We start from the raw sequence: 14,911 nt of genomic DNA, 5'->3' as shown, positions 1-14,911 counted from the left end.
CCAGAGAGTGAAGCCTGTAAAGTCCTCTGAGACACGGGGATGTGATATCGGGCCGCACAGATAAACTTTGATTTGATTTGATTTGATGAGAGAGTTGTTGCGAGGCTCTCACCTTGTACGGCTGAGGGGGATCCCAGTGAACCCAGTCGTAGATGACAGATTTCTCCTGCCTGGTCACATATTTGGCCCAGGGTGAGATCCTGTACAGCCGCTCCCCGTCTTTGGTGTGAACCACCACCTGGGGAAAGGAAGACAAATGAGACGGGGTTATGGCGAAGCAAAGGGAACCACACCACAGTCACAGCTCTCACACTCTTTGTATTAAAACAAAACAAACAATCAGTAATGGATGAGGCTGGGTCTGGATGAAATTTTGATCACAAAGAGAAAACGCTGGAAAACGTATGATTAACTGCAAAATAGGGAGAAATAACAGAAATAACAGTTGAGTAATAACAGTATTCAGTTTAACAAGCACGGTCACAAATCAATAAGTGCTGTAAGGTCCTTTGTGACTACCCAATGTCCCCGCGCCTCTGCGCGTGTGTGTGTGTGTGTGTGTGTGTGTGTGTGTGTGTGTGTGTGTGTGTGTGTGTGTGTGTGTGTCTGTATTTGAGTCAGCATTTATGTACGTCTGCCAGGCATGAAATGCTTACATTCTCAGATGCGTCCCTGTTAGTCTCCATCCATTACACTGAAGAGATGGCTCGCATTTCTCAACCAATCTACCAAACATATTTCAATACGTCAAACATCAAAGTCGGCCTCTCCTCCACAAAAGCGTCTCCGTCTCGGCGGTGCAAACGTTCACGGGTTTCATATCTCTGCAGGCTCCGCTGGCAGACGGGACCGCTGACAAATATGCGAAGAGAAATAGCAGCATACACATGTTTACAGGCTGCGTGTTGATGTATGTGGGATGGATTCTCTAATGCATCCACCTGAAAAATCAAGTATCCGCCTCCAAACTAAACTCCAGTCCTGCGTGACATCTAACTTTTCCAATCGGCTCTTTTCAAAGCGGCCGATGTAGATTTGAGAGTAATTTAGAAAAATAGCAAATCTATGTCAATCTCTCTGCGGCTCGCCCGTGACGACTCGGAGCGGCCGGGGGTCAGATATAATCGTGTAGTTTGAAAAGATAATAACCGGCAACTTACTTTCCCTCCTCCGGTCCAGAAACACAAGAAAGGAGGAAGCCAGCGTGGCATTTGAGGGAAAAACTCAGCCGGGATCGATCCTGGTCGTGCCGCCTGCAGCATGCGATCGCCCTGTTCTGTCCCCTGCAGGAACGGCCTATTGGAACCCGACTAATTCTTGCCACTGTTGTGAAGTAATGACTGTTCCGAAGCCACCTGCCTGCCAGCCGCCGGGCAGACCCCCCTCGGAGGTTTTTCCATTATGGCCGGGCCTCCTGGGGGGCGAGCTGCCTGGCTGCCATTATGACAAGCTTCACAGTTTATAGGATTAGGAAAAGATAGTTGGATAAATGGACCGGCATAAAGGCCGATGGAGTGGTGGCCCTTCAGAGGAAGAGTGGCCGGCATTAGGCGCATTAAAGACCAATCAGAATGCAGAGTGGGTTGAAGGAGACACAACCGACGTACGGAAGCCTCGGCGCCCGGCTCCACTCCTTCTCCACTCCTGCTCCACAGTTCTAGCAGGTTCAAGCTTACTGTAAACCAGGGCTGCCACAAGAGAACATTGCTTGTTTACGGAGACAAATTGGGCCCCCGAACAAAAGGGGACGGAGGGCAAGCTGCTCTACATGAGAGTGATGGGAGCTCGGCTTCTGCCTCCACGAGGGAGTGCTGTGGAACTAATCCTAAAGTGGAGCTCACGGCGAGAGAGAGCCATTCGCAGGCAGCCGGGGTGCAGAGAGAACAGGCCAGGTGCCAGCGTTTCTATCTGCTTCTTATCGTCCTTAGACTGACCTCCGCTGACAATGGGAGTCGGGCAGCCTGTCCAGGGGCACGGGGTGTGTGTGTGTGTGTGTGTGTCTGTGTCTGTGTGCCAGCGATGACCCGCTCCCAAGGAGAGACACGGCGTCGTCAGCGTGCCATCCATTCCACTCCTGCCGTCTCATTTCAGCCTGATTTCTCATCCGCGCTGTTTACTTTGGAGACAATGCATAATGGGAGGTGCGTCGTTTGCATTTAACCCTGATGAATTATTTACTAGAGCTAAAAACCAATCATCTCCAGCCGCCGTGGGATGTGTTCTGCGCTGAGCGAACACGGCACAATCTCCCGGGGAATGAAAAGCCGTCGCCCGGGTTCCTCAGGTGTATCTTACCTCCGCTGTGCAGAGTGTGTATATATAGTAATGTAGTAATCTCCAGCTCTGCGTGCTGCGAGCGTGACACGCCGTCGACGGCTACACGCCAGCTTTTTCATTCGATTCATAAGAAATGACGGAGCGCACACACACACCAGTGAATCTCTCCCTCGCACCTTACAGAGACACGTCCCAGCGGCGCCGCAGCGAGGTGACACCTACCTGGGGCGTGAAAACAGGCATGAAGACGCTCTGTTCTCTACCTTGAGTTTGCTGTTGTGATCCACGGCTGGAGAGTTGTCATGCTTGGGTGGCAGAGTCAGCGCCCACTTGCCGTATTCCTCCCGGGCGAAGGGGTGGGAGAATTTGTCCCATTTGTCTGCGAGAGAAGACGAGAACACATCAGATCAGTGGGTTTAAGGGAATCGGTTAGCTTTGTCTTGATCAAAGGCTCTGTAGGGATGTTACAACACACACACACACACACACACACACACACACACACACACACACACACACACACACACACACACACACACACACACACACACACACACACACACACACACACACACACACACACACACACACACACACAGCTGTGTTCCGTATTAGAGCTGCACGAGACGAGACGTGTACGTTATGATCATACATCAGCTGAGTCACAACGCCAACAGATCCTTCGCCCCCTTTGGATTTAAGACGATGAGGTTTAGTCTGAACAGGGGTTGATTGATAAGTTCTGAGCCTGATGTGAGGAGGTGCAGAGGTCATGTTCAGTACTTCACTAATAAGCAGATGGGCTCAAAACTTTTCAATCAGACTTTGGGACGGCGACAAAAGCAACAATTGAAGCCTTTCAGTTGAGATCAAAAATGTATTGTTGGGTGCCCAGCTGTACTCATAACCCCAAACTGCTGTGTACTTCCGAGAGATTGTCAGAGTGATAGTTAACTGTTATTGCTGTTCTGTTGACTGCCGGGGGGAAAAAGCATTTTTCTGCGTTTCCTCGTCCTCCAGCCAACAACACCTCCTGGAAGTGATCCACCATTAAAGGCTCTCGCTCTCTCTCTCTCTCTGTCTCCGTCTCTCTACTTTGCAGCGTTTTTAGTTTAGATTTCCACACACACACACACACACACACACACACACACACACACACACACACACACACACACACACACACACACACACACACACACACACACACACACACACACACACACACACACACACACACACACACACACCCCGTTTCTCCTCTTAGACCCTCCTTGCCTTGCACAAGTCTTTCTTCACCGCTTTCTTCACTGCTTCCTTCTCTAACTTTTGCAACACTGTGTAAACCTTCAGGCACACACACGCACACACACACACACACACTGATAAAATACCAATTCGCTGCTCATTGAAATATTTCATTACATCGCCGGGGGAACAACAGACAGGCGTTACATTCATAACTTTGCTGATGCCACCCTGCCAGCTGTCAGCGGCTGACTGGGATACAAATCATGTATTATAAAGCGACTACAGTGCCGTGTCAATTTAGTGCGGCGTTTTCATGCGGTAATCCATAGCTGCTTGATATTCATGAGTCAAAAACAATGGCAGGGATGGGGAAATGAATCACAGGGGGATCCTCCAGAAGTGACCGGGCGCCGCTGCCGCCGCCACCTTTTCCCCCCTGAGTCACATTTCCTTTCTGTTTATTTATCTTTTGCTTAAAGAGAGACAGAGAGAGACAGAGAGAGAGAGAGAGACAGAGGGAGAGTGTGTGACGCAGCCGTATTCATGGCCGGGGCTGCTGGGCTGTTTCCACATTTGCTATGAAATTGAAATCAAATAATATGACTGAGCCGTGTCAAAATGTAATCTCTCACAGAATTGAATGTTGGGATTGAGCCGCTGCCCTAGGTCCTGGGGAGATAATTAAAAAGGAAAAGGGGAAGCCGGAATATGGAAGGAGGAAATTGGAATGACAGAATTAACCACCACAAAAAAAATAGCATAGACAAAAAACAGAGCGGGAGACAATAAACAAATGGACAAATCTTCAGTGTCGTACACCGCATCAAGGGAGCGTATCAGTATCCTCCTCATCATTACCTGCAGGGTGTGGGCTCTGATGACTGCAGCACAGAGGTGTGTGTGTGTGTGTGTGTGTGTGTGTGTGTGTGTGTGTGTGTGTGTGTGTGTGTGTGTGTGTGTGTGTGTGTGTGTCGCGGCCTCGCAAATACAGAGGTCTTACATTCCTTCATCGTCCCGTTTGATTGAGACTCTTTTATGGCGCGTGTTCATTCAAATGAAAGCAGCGTCTCCGCCTTGCGTCTGTGTGCGGCGGCGGCGGCGGCCGTGTTGCAGCCGAGGCGATTCCATCAGTAAAAGCACTCAAACGAGAACAAGGGGGTTTGTATATTTGTTTGCAAGGCGTAGAGTAAATCTCTGTAATAAAAGGCGCCAAATAAGGAAACAAATAAAAGGCGTTTGGCTGCAGCTACACGGCACACACACACACACACACACACACACACACACACACACACACACACACACACACACACACACACACACACACACACACACACACACACACACACACACACACACACACACACACACACACACACACACACACACACACACACACACACTCCAAAGACTACTAACCTGGTATTACTTTGGAAGTGGATACAGGAGGGAATAGAGATTTCAGAGCACACGGAGAGGTTGCACTCTCTCGCCAACTTGGCAGCAGATGATGAAATAACCAGCTACTAAAATATTAACAAATACTTCACATTCAGCAGAGCGCCCCCTCGCCAGCCCAGTTTATCCTGCGTAATCAATATCTTCCCCCCCTGCTTTCCCCCCGCTCCCAGTGCTGGTTGATCAAACAGGGCCGACGCCCGTGGACCGCGGCGCGCCACAATGCGCCTGCAGCTCGCCCGCGCCACGTCCGACCCTTTTTTGTGTCCCGCAAGCAGAAACAACACAAATTTTATGCAATACACCAAACATTTCTTTACTTTTGGTCCCGGCGGTGACGGTGCTTTCAGGTTCAGTCTCTTTTAAGTCATTTCCTTGTATAAATAAAGTAATAAAGCTTTAGATTCTTATTGAAGAGCCGCTGTGTAGTTTGTGTTCAAATTATCAAACAGAGGCACGATTCTTCAACAGACGAGGAGAGGAGAACGCTGAGAGGAAGAATATTTGTTATAAAAAGAAAGTTATTTTTCACTTGCAAAGCTATAATTGGAGGACTGTTTGGCCTTGGTGGAGGTATGGACTAAAATAATTTCTTTACTTCTACGGCAAGTTTATGTCAAAATGTAACATATTTAATTTTACCCGTCTAGTACGAGAATCTACAATGCCACGTTTTCACTCCATGTGCACAGTGCTGCAGCAGCAAGCAGGTGAGAGAGAGAGAGAGGGCGAGAGAGAGAGGGAGGACGAGGCACATTAGCATATTAAAGCATCGCAGACCAAATTTAGAAAAAGATCATGTAAGATTCTCGCCCTTTAAAAAAAAAGAAAAGGAAATCTGAAGTTCATCCAGAGTTGCAGATGAAACCGAATCTGCACTCGTCTCAAAATAGAAACGCTGGAGTAAAAAGGACAAGCGCCGAACGTTATCCCAGCGGCTCCGGCGCTCCAAACACAGAACGTGTAGGTGTGCTAATAAAGGAGCAGCGCTGAGGGGAGAAGGTGGAGGATCCGGCGGCGGCGGCTGCGGCGGCGGCGGCTGCGGCGGTGGCGGCGTGCAAGGGGCCGACAGCTCCGCTCAGGCTGACAACAATCTACTTACTGAAGTCTCCGGTCAGGAAGAGCGCCTCTGCCGCCGGGGCCCACTCTTTAAAACACAGGCTGTTGTCGGGTCGCCGCTGCACTCCAAAGGTCCTGTAGCCGCGCGTGAACTGGTCAAAGCCTCCCTCCGCCTCCTGCAGGAGGAAGAGCTGCTTCTGCAACAGCTCATACCTTCAAACCACAGGGAGACACAGAAAGTGCAGTTAATACACAATCAAACCCACACACACACACACACTTATTCTGGGCTATTTCACACTGCGGTTATGTGCGGCTGAAATGATGATGCATCTTCCTCTTTTGCTCTTCCTCCGGTGCGTCAACCCACCTCCATTTCCCAAAATGCTTTTTTGACAAGCGGGCATGTTGGTGTTACAGATAGATGTGGGCTTTATGTGTGGGTGGAGAGGAAAATAACAATAGAGAGTAGAGAGAGAGAGAGAGAGAGAGGCGAGCCAGAGTGTGTGAGTGTGTGAGTGTGTGAGTGTGTGAGTGTGTGCTGCTGTGTGACGGCTGGATGTCAGAGAGCACAGGGATCCTGGAGGTGACACCTGGATCTGGACCCAGACTGGAGACTTTTATAGGGGGAAACCTGTGAACGACTACAGAGGAAGGACAGGAAACAGAGGAAGCAGAAGCAGGAACTCTTATTCATCTGAAATAAAGGCAGAAAACTCTAATTGTGACTGAGCTATTAAGTTTCCTGACCACCATAAGGTTCAAATAAAGAACTACTTCCTGTGCTGAGATGGAGAGATGAGGAAATGACCTGTATTAATAAATGAAACAGGGATCAGGTAGATCAACATCACACACATCTCCTGGTACAACACAGGAGGTGAAGTGCTGCAGGCTCCAGAGGAACAATGACCATCATCATCATCATCATCAGCCTTACTTCACAGATACATGGAGGGTCGTCATGGTGAAATGTGTGTGAATACGTTCCATAGAGACGATGAGCTCCACACTTCAGGCATGTAAGAAGGTTGGTGGTGAGTCAGAGAGCCAGCAGGTAGAATGGGACTGGAGCAGGGATCTGAGAGAGGAACTGGAGCCAGAACCTTCACACACACACATCATCATACAGAGCTAAATCAATCTGACCATGTCTCACAAATACAAACTCCTATAGAATGATGGATATGAAGCTTTACTTCCTGCTTCATTAAGCCCCTCCTCTCTCAGAAACAGATCAACTCAAATTCATTTCTAATGTTTTGAATGTTTATATTAGTGAGAACATGTTGCTGTATGAGGATGAAAACCTTCCACACTGATAAGAGGTCCAGAGTATCCTAACACCTCCTCCTTGGCATCTTTATCTCTTTGGGGTCCTACCTGAGGACGCAGACCTGCCTCGCTCCCTGCAGAGCGCCTGACTCGCGGCCGTATCCACAGCGATAAGCGTCTGTCTGTTACTTTCAACACGGTCAGGACCAAACTAACTACTTTGAATTTATCTCACTTAAGTTCCTGCAGCCAGCTAGTGTCCATATCAGATTCCCTTGGTACAGAGAGCCTCTTTCAGCCAGCTGAGTTAAGTGCCAGTCTCTCCCCGCAGCCCCGGAGCCAAGCTCAGGCTGGCCTGTGAATGCCCGGGGGCGAGCCGTGATGTGCTGGAGTAACGCCGCCATTTCTCAGCAGCTGCTCCCTGTGCTGAGCACCGAGGACGCAGACGGCTCTCGCCAAATGTAAAACCTTTAAAGTCCAGCCGACGCCGCTGCCACATGCCTATTTTGCCACTTTGTCTCCATTTCGACAATCTGCTGAAAGGAAGGACAAAGGAGGGAGGATTCACATAACGGCAGCGCTCCTCTGCCTCAGTATTAATAGGCATGAAAGTCACGGCCATGATTATAACAAATGGGTTTGAGCGTGTTGGGCCGTGGGGAATAGGGCCGGGCCCAGATCCTGCATGGATGCATTATTCTCCGCACATCTCTTGAGTCTGCTCCCACTTGAGATTACAGCCAGCAGATGAGCTCAGACCACACACACACACACACACACACACACACACACACACACACATCACAATGAGACGCTCAAAGTGCCTATAAAGGCGCAATTCATCTCACAAAGTCATTACCAGACCTCGAGCTATATGCAAAATCTAAATCTTTGATTTACTCGCATATTATCAATAATCAGATGGAAAGCGTCTGCGAGCATCCGTTTTGTCCTCAATGTCCTTATCTACAAATTTCATTTTGATGAGGTCGTTTCACTTCCTCTTCTTAGGCCTGCCGCCGCCGCCGGTGCCCCAGCTGCCACGTTCCATTTTGTACGGGATCTCTTGAGGACATAACAAAACACAATATCTGGCACAGGGCCGCCCGTGACCTCCACTTGTATTCCGCCATAAAACATAACACAGGCCTCAGACGGGGGCGACGGCAGCAGAGGCTTCAGTCACACCGGCCGGAACTCCAAGGAACCTGGAACTCATCTGGACCCAGAACTATCAGAGCTGCCTGAACCAGACTATAGAGGAGCAACTACACAAGTATTTAGTTTAAATGGAACAGAACCGTTACAATGATTCATCAGCATTGAGGTTCTGATTCCCCACCTGCACCTCACTGCTGCTTTGTCTCCTTATGTATCCAGTCAAACATGTGGATCACATTCCCACGGTCTCATTAATATTTCTTTCCTTCTTCTCTTTCTTTTCTCCTCCTCTCTCTGTATCAAAACAATCTTGTACCAAATGGTCTCATCACTGCCTGCTCATTGTGATGTCAAAAGCTTTCTTCCATGAAAACACTCCACAAAAATAAAAGAAAGAAACACTCCTGGTTTGCTTTTGAAGAAGATGGAGAACGAAATGAAGCCGCTGACTTTTGTGTGAGTAGTAGGTATTAAAAAGTATTCAAAAGATCTAAATTACAGACTAGAACTCGTACACACAGAGGGAGAGCAGGTAGACGGAGTGTGTGAGTGAAAAAAGAGCCTAAACCAGCTCGGCCCAATGCGTTTCAATCGGTGGCACAGTATTTGATCACACACACACACTTGTATTCACCATATCAATCTGTCTGTGTGAGTTTCTACGCTGAAGCTGCAGAGACGTGAAGTTTAGAGCCAAAAAACAGATGAGCAAATATTATTGAGCTCCTCCGTTTGGAGCCTGGATCTGCTCTGTGTTTGTCTGAAGGATTAGGAGCGACTTGATCAACCTTCTCTGCACAACAAAACAAAAGAATTCCGCCATTTCTTATTATTTTCCTTTTCCCCCCCACTAAGAAACACACAACTAATCCCTCCGGCCGCCAAATCAAAGGAGAGTTTTGTCCTGAGCTACGGAGCAGAGAGAGAGATTACCGTCCTCCCAGCTCTCTAATCTCCCGGTTTGGTAGATTGGGCTTTGTATGACACACTGTACATCATCTGGATCAATAGCCTATCTGTATTAACCGTTGAACACAGCTGTCAGACGCATCAGGCTGTCCTAATGTAGACAGGATCTACGAGGGGAGTTGAGTCTCTCCGCAGGAAACAAGGGGGTCGCCTAAATTCCACGTGTGACACCCGCCTGTCAACGACCACGCCGCACACGTCTCAATTAAACCGCCAATTCAAAAATCAGCAGCCGTCAATCCGGGTTTTTGCTTTTCTGCAAGCGTCACCTCGCTGACAATCTGTTCGCACGCCGCGCCGCCACACAATGAGGCGTCTAAATATAGAAGCGTCTGCGGGCCTGATGTTTGGTTTGTTGGGTTGTTTGAGCGACGGTGGCAGCTGAGGCGCAGAGGTGTCAGGACAGTCAGGGAGCGGCGGAGAGAGAGGTGTTCCCAACAGCAAGGTGACTTTCAAACTACGGTATTAACGTCCTTATTTGACTTAAGTGCATTGACGGGGCTGAAGAGGCAACTGGAACGTTTTGCGGGGAGACTTGATGGATGAAAGCGAATATTCCCCCGCCGACCTAATATGAAGCTAAATAAGCACCGGGCTCCAGGCTGAAGGGGAAATAGTTTCAACGTGGGATATTAGGATTTGAAAGAGCTTGAGTTCTATCTGCAGCACGTATTGGATGAGAGTTCAGAGTCAAAGGGAACACGGCGTATTAGGCCTTCTGCCAGATTCTCTCATTTCTATGATCCCATATGTGGTGAGTACATATTGAACATCGGCAAAGTTGGCAAAACTTGGCACTGTGTGTGTGTGTGTGTGTGTGTGTGTGTGTGTGTGTGTGTGTGTGTGTGTGGCTCCGCTCGATGGTGTAACTGATGCTTATCCGTTTTCCATCCATCATTAATTCCTGTATTTTTCCAGGCGATGCACATTCATCTGTAATCATCACATCAAAGTCAATACTCAGTTGAGCTTCAAATATGTTGCATCACCATCACAAGATGCGCGGCGGCTACATCTCCACTTTGAAAATTAGCCGTGATGACATATCCCCCATCTTTGCACAAAAAAAAAAAGAAAAACGTTGCCATAAAAAGCGGCAAAACTCCAAAAGATTCCTACTTTCATTTAGTCCAATTTAGGAGACGCACGGTGCCACGAGTTGCAAAATCCCAGCAGCACTTCCTGTGGACTTGTGCAACGGGAAAGGGTAAATAATGAAGCGTGTCAACAGAATGTGGCTCAGTGGGGCTTTGGGGGGGGCAAATCGGGTAAGTAGGGTGGGTGACAAACTAGTTCAAAGAGGATCGTGTACAGCAGCCAACAAACACAGAAGACAAACACTACACATTCCCCTGTTAGTCCATCTGCTGCCACTTATCTGCCTGTGGCCCACTCCGCATCAAAACACCACTATACACCACTAAACACCACCGCTCACTTCCTCACCGGTCGAGATCATGAGGCGTCGACCAACCAGATCCATCGCAAAAGACGAAGAATCGGCTTTATTTCTTTCCCCGATACCAGTTTAATTTTGATATCAAACCTTTAACACCGTCAGAAAACATCACCGCTTTACTTCTGTTAACACTGACGCAGTATTAAAAGACCTGCCAGTCAAAGCTGAGGGCCAAACAGCCTCCAATCTGGATGTTTGGTTTGTGGTGATGAGGCTTTTGTTTACTATTGATCACAGATTGCATCTTTAACCGCCGCTCAAACCAAACACGCATCATCCTGAGCGCCGGGAAAACTCCTGAAGGACATTTGTTCATATTTCCTGACACTGTAAACGCTCAATGACAACTCCATCCATTGAAATAGTAATCAGCAGTGAAGGTAATTGCTCAGTCGCAGCCCGAAAGTCGACAGGAATGGAAAAAAAGGACCGATACGCGTGCGTGCTGATGTGACGCAAAGCAAAGTTCAACAAACTGAGCTGAGCTGTGGGCAGCCTTGAGCGTGACACGGTGGTGAAATCTACAGTCGCCCGTCGTGGTCAGAGGTCTCTCGCTGATAAGACGGCTGAATTCTTCGCACTGCAAGCTCGGCGAGCAAACTCAGCGTGACACCGCGGGCCCAGAGCGCTCCTGATTTCCAATGCTCGTGTTCACCAAATAGTGTTTGGGCTCTCGGGGCTCACAGTACCGGGGGGGTCGATGGAGAATTAACCTTCACACAGCGCCGCTCCTATATGTAAAATCATTTATGCGCAGTTTTCATCAGGCAGACAGGTGTTGGATACATGTCTGGGGCGCGGCGAAGCCTGGCAATCCCAAGCTGTGTCTGAGATGGAGCTGACACACTCCTCTCTCTGCACGGATAGAGCCGTGCTCACACACCTCCAATACAAAGCAGGTGGTCCCTCACCTGACATATTAGAAAGCACATCTGATCCACTAATTAAAATGGATTCAGATCCACAGTAAGCAGCGCTCTGAGCTCTGGGTTCTGGAGCTGTGGCCATGTGAGACGCAGCGCAGCATCGCCGTCTGATCCTGAGGGACATGCAGCATGGAACACTACTGCATTCTGAAGAGAATGGAACTCAGCTTCGGAATCACGCTCACAAGCTGAGGGCACATACCTCCGCCAAGGCTGAAGAGTGGTCTGATTATGACTATGATTTTAATTGTTGTTGTTATAGCGCCACCATCAGGGAGAGTGATGCTTCTTTTTTTTGTACCCTACAGCTCTTAGAAAGGTATGAAAAGGTATAAACCGATCAATTAAATCAATAAATACATTAAATAATATCAATTTAAAGATATTGTTAGAAAAAGAGGAATTTGGACAGCTTGTAGGCATATTCAGCCTTGGAGGAGGTATGTGCCCCAAACAGCTCCCCTTAGTGTTGGATTGCAGTGGATTTGATGGGTGTACCTAATAAAGTGGACGCAGTGTCCAGATATCAGATCAGCATGTAAACGTATCCCTGCACACCAAAAAGTATTCTCAGATCAATACACCAGATCTGTTTACCTGGGATTAAACACACAGGGACCATAAATAAATAAACATCATGTGCCTGTGTGTATCCACTGACTGTTTGAAGGTCAACCCAATGAGCTGAAGGACGCGTGGGGGCTTTTTAAGGACGCTCTGGAGGCAGAATACCGGGTTATTTCAGTGTTAGAGTGATTAATTCAGCCCTATACGCATGAACACAACAGACTTACAATAAGTAAAGTGATGAACCGAGGTAATGACCTGTAGAGGGCGCTGACCTTGAGACTTCTACTGTATTATGAAGTGTGTAAAGACAAGTTTATACATTAGTCTTAGCATTACTACAGTGAATATTAAGGAGAGTGGTGCAGTATGAGTGCTGCATGAAGTCAATAAACCCTCTGGAGACTGAATGTAGTTATATTTTTAAAGTTTGTAAATAATAAAAGATCAAATTTATTCTGTTCCTCTCTCATTCCTGTAACGTGTTGATTTGTATCACAGGCAGATTTGCTCAATTATTTGCAGTCACACTTCCTGGACCTGTTGACTGAAAACTTTATGATCACTTTCGGGTTTGTTTTGACATCTTATTCCATCAAATGCCAGGATGTTACCAAGCTAAACTTCATTATGTCTACTCAAGGAGCTTTTTGAGGATTTTTAGGTGACAACTGACAGAAATAATGGCTGTGACCCTACAGAGGGTTCAGATCTGAGAGGTGATGAATCAACTATGTGTTCAATCCCATTTCTGAGGCTCATTTTTAGAAGATCAGGAGGCAAACGGGGAGCTCATCACAGAGAGCCACTCCACTGAGCACCGGGGCCTGCGGGGAGGAGAGTCTGACCTCCACCTGGACCACAGTGACGCATCAGAACATAACACGAACCCCACCAGCTGACACTGCATGGTGACGTCATCGCACACAAACAAGCATGTCTCCCCTCGAGCTGTCAAACACTGAGGAAGTTGTGGCTCCTTCCTTCTGCGATGACTTGTCAACACAAACACAAGCACCCCTCGCTACCTCCTTCCTTCCTTCCTTCCTTCCTTCATTCATTTTAAATGCGCATCCTCGCCACCTAGCTACCCGGGGGGAAGTGGAGCGTTTCCGGGGCTACGTGACCTCTACCGCCGCGCGTCACACCACCGCGACCTCCCCTCTGCAAAATGTCAACTCCAACTTTACTTTGTAACGCGCTTCAAACATGCTTTTAAATCGCACTGACGCTTTGTTTTGACGGGGAAATCGGTGCTCGCTTGCTTCGCCTCGTTCATAGCGCGACTTTAGGAGCTCTTTCGGGGCGATAGAGTGCGAATTAGCGGCGCGTCATTACCTCCGCTTGAAGTCCCTCTCGTAGGTTTTGAGGTAGGGGTCCATTTGGAGGAGGTAGATGAGCTCGGGGACGGTAACTTGATCCTCCGGCTCAGCCATGGCGCCACCACAGTCCAAGCTAATCGAGCACCGAGTGAATCGCATATGCTTGCGTGTGACGCGTTCACGTTTTGTTTAATATCCGGGATTAAAGAGGATGGGATGGGCTTGGAGCGAAAAGAGCCGAATCAGAGAGTTTTTGCTCCGAGCCCATCCCACCGTGGCCCTGCTGTGTGTTTGCAGCCGCGGCGGGGCTCAGAGGTGAGACGGAGCCGGTGTGTGCTGGGAGACATTACGGCTTTAAGATGACAGCAGAGGCGATGGGGCGTCAGAGGGAGGGAGAGCTGGATCTGTGTGTGCGGATGTACAGATGTGTAGGCATGTGGAGACAGTGTTGCTCTGTGTCTGCTGCACCATCATCACTGCAAACATGGACTGGTGTGTGTGTGTGTGTGTGTGTGTCTGTGTGCGCGCGCTTTATATAAATAAAATATTCATTTTATGTAAGTATTGAATTTTATAGATGTTTTCATTCATAATATTATTCATAAGTACACATAAAAACTTCACCAAAAAGTTCAGTATTTCAACTTTCTCCATCTACTCTTCTTCCTCTATGTCCTTTAGTGTCTTCTAACATTTTCTTCCCCCTGCTTTCATTTTTCACATTTACATCTTATCGTCTACGACCTCAACAACTTTCCCAAAGACGTATAGCCTAAAGTTATGTAACGGAGTGTAGAAGGGCCGCACCATAATTTAGATGAAAACCCCCGGAAAGGCTGATAAATATGCACACTTACATGGCAGGAACGGCGTGTCTGCTGAAGAGTGCCGTCCTTGTCACGCAACAAAACGCTGGCAGATAAAGGTCACAAAGCGAGTGTCATTCTAAAGAGCCATCTGTTGGTAATAGATGAAACAAGTGTGTTACTGTCCACCCCAGAAGGTTACGCCAATAAACGCTGTCTCTTTGATTCACAGCTAAATAACAAATGTTTACTGAGGTTGTCTGGAAACACACAGCACCCGAGGACAACGGGAGAAAGTCATTCCAGACGATATTCAACCGATGACCTGCAGGATTTCATTCTATCTGTGAGCCCCCGGCGCCATTACCTGGGATCTGCTTT

At 48.1% G+C, this 14,911-nt stretch overlaps 1 protein-coding gene across 1 annotated transcript in view; it reads right to left on the bottom strand.

The window, feature by feature from the left end:
* The window catches only part of gbe1b (glucan (1,4-alpha-), branching enzyme 1b), a 69,656-nt gene extending 55,757 nt beyond the window's left edge, over nucleotides 1-13,899 (bottom strand). The window contains exons 1-4 of the mRNA XM_076146016.1: nucleotides 13,741-13,899; nucleotides 6,089-6,258; nucleotides 2,541-2,656; nucleotides 113-238 (exon numbers count right to left, since the gene is read on the bottom strand). Of these exons, the coding sequence (XP_076002131.1) occupies nucleotides 113-238; nucleotides 2,541-2,656; nucleotides 6,089-6,258; nucleotides 13,741-13,883 (555 nt within the window). The 5' untranslated portion in view covers nucleotides 13,884-13,899. The remainder of the gene's footprint in view (nucleotides 1-112; nucleotides 239-2,540; nucleotides 2,657-6,088; nucleotides 6,259-13,740) is intronic.
* Between the last annotated feature and the right edge of the window lie 1,012 nt (nucleotides 13,900-14,911).

The sequence above is a fragment of the Genypterus blacodes genome, unplaced genomic scaffold (genome assembly GCF_046128005.1).
Source record: "Genypterus blacodes isolate CSIRO-AG114 ecotype Tasmania unplaced genomic scaffold, CSIRO-AGI_Gbla_v1 ptg000032l_1, whole genome shotgun sequence".
Lineage (NCBI taxonomy): Eukaryota > Metazoa > Chordata > Actinopteri > Ophidiiformes > Ophidiidae > Genypterus > Genypterus blacodes.
The sequence above is the reverse complement of the archived record's forward strand: the minus strand, read 5'-3'. Positions and strand labels throughout refer to the sequence as shown.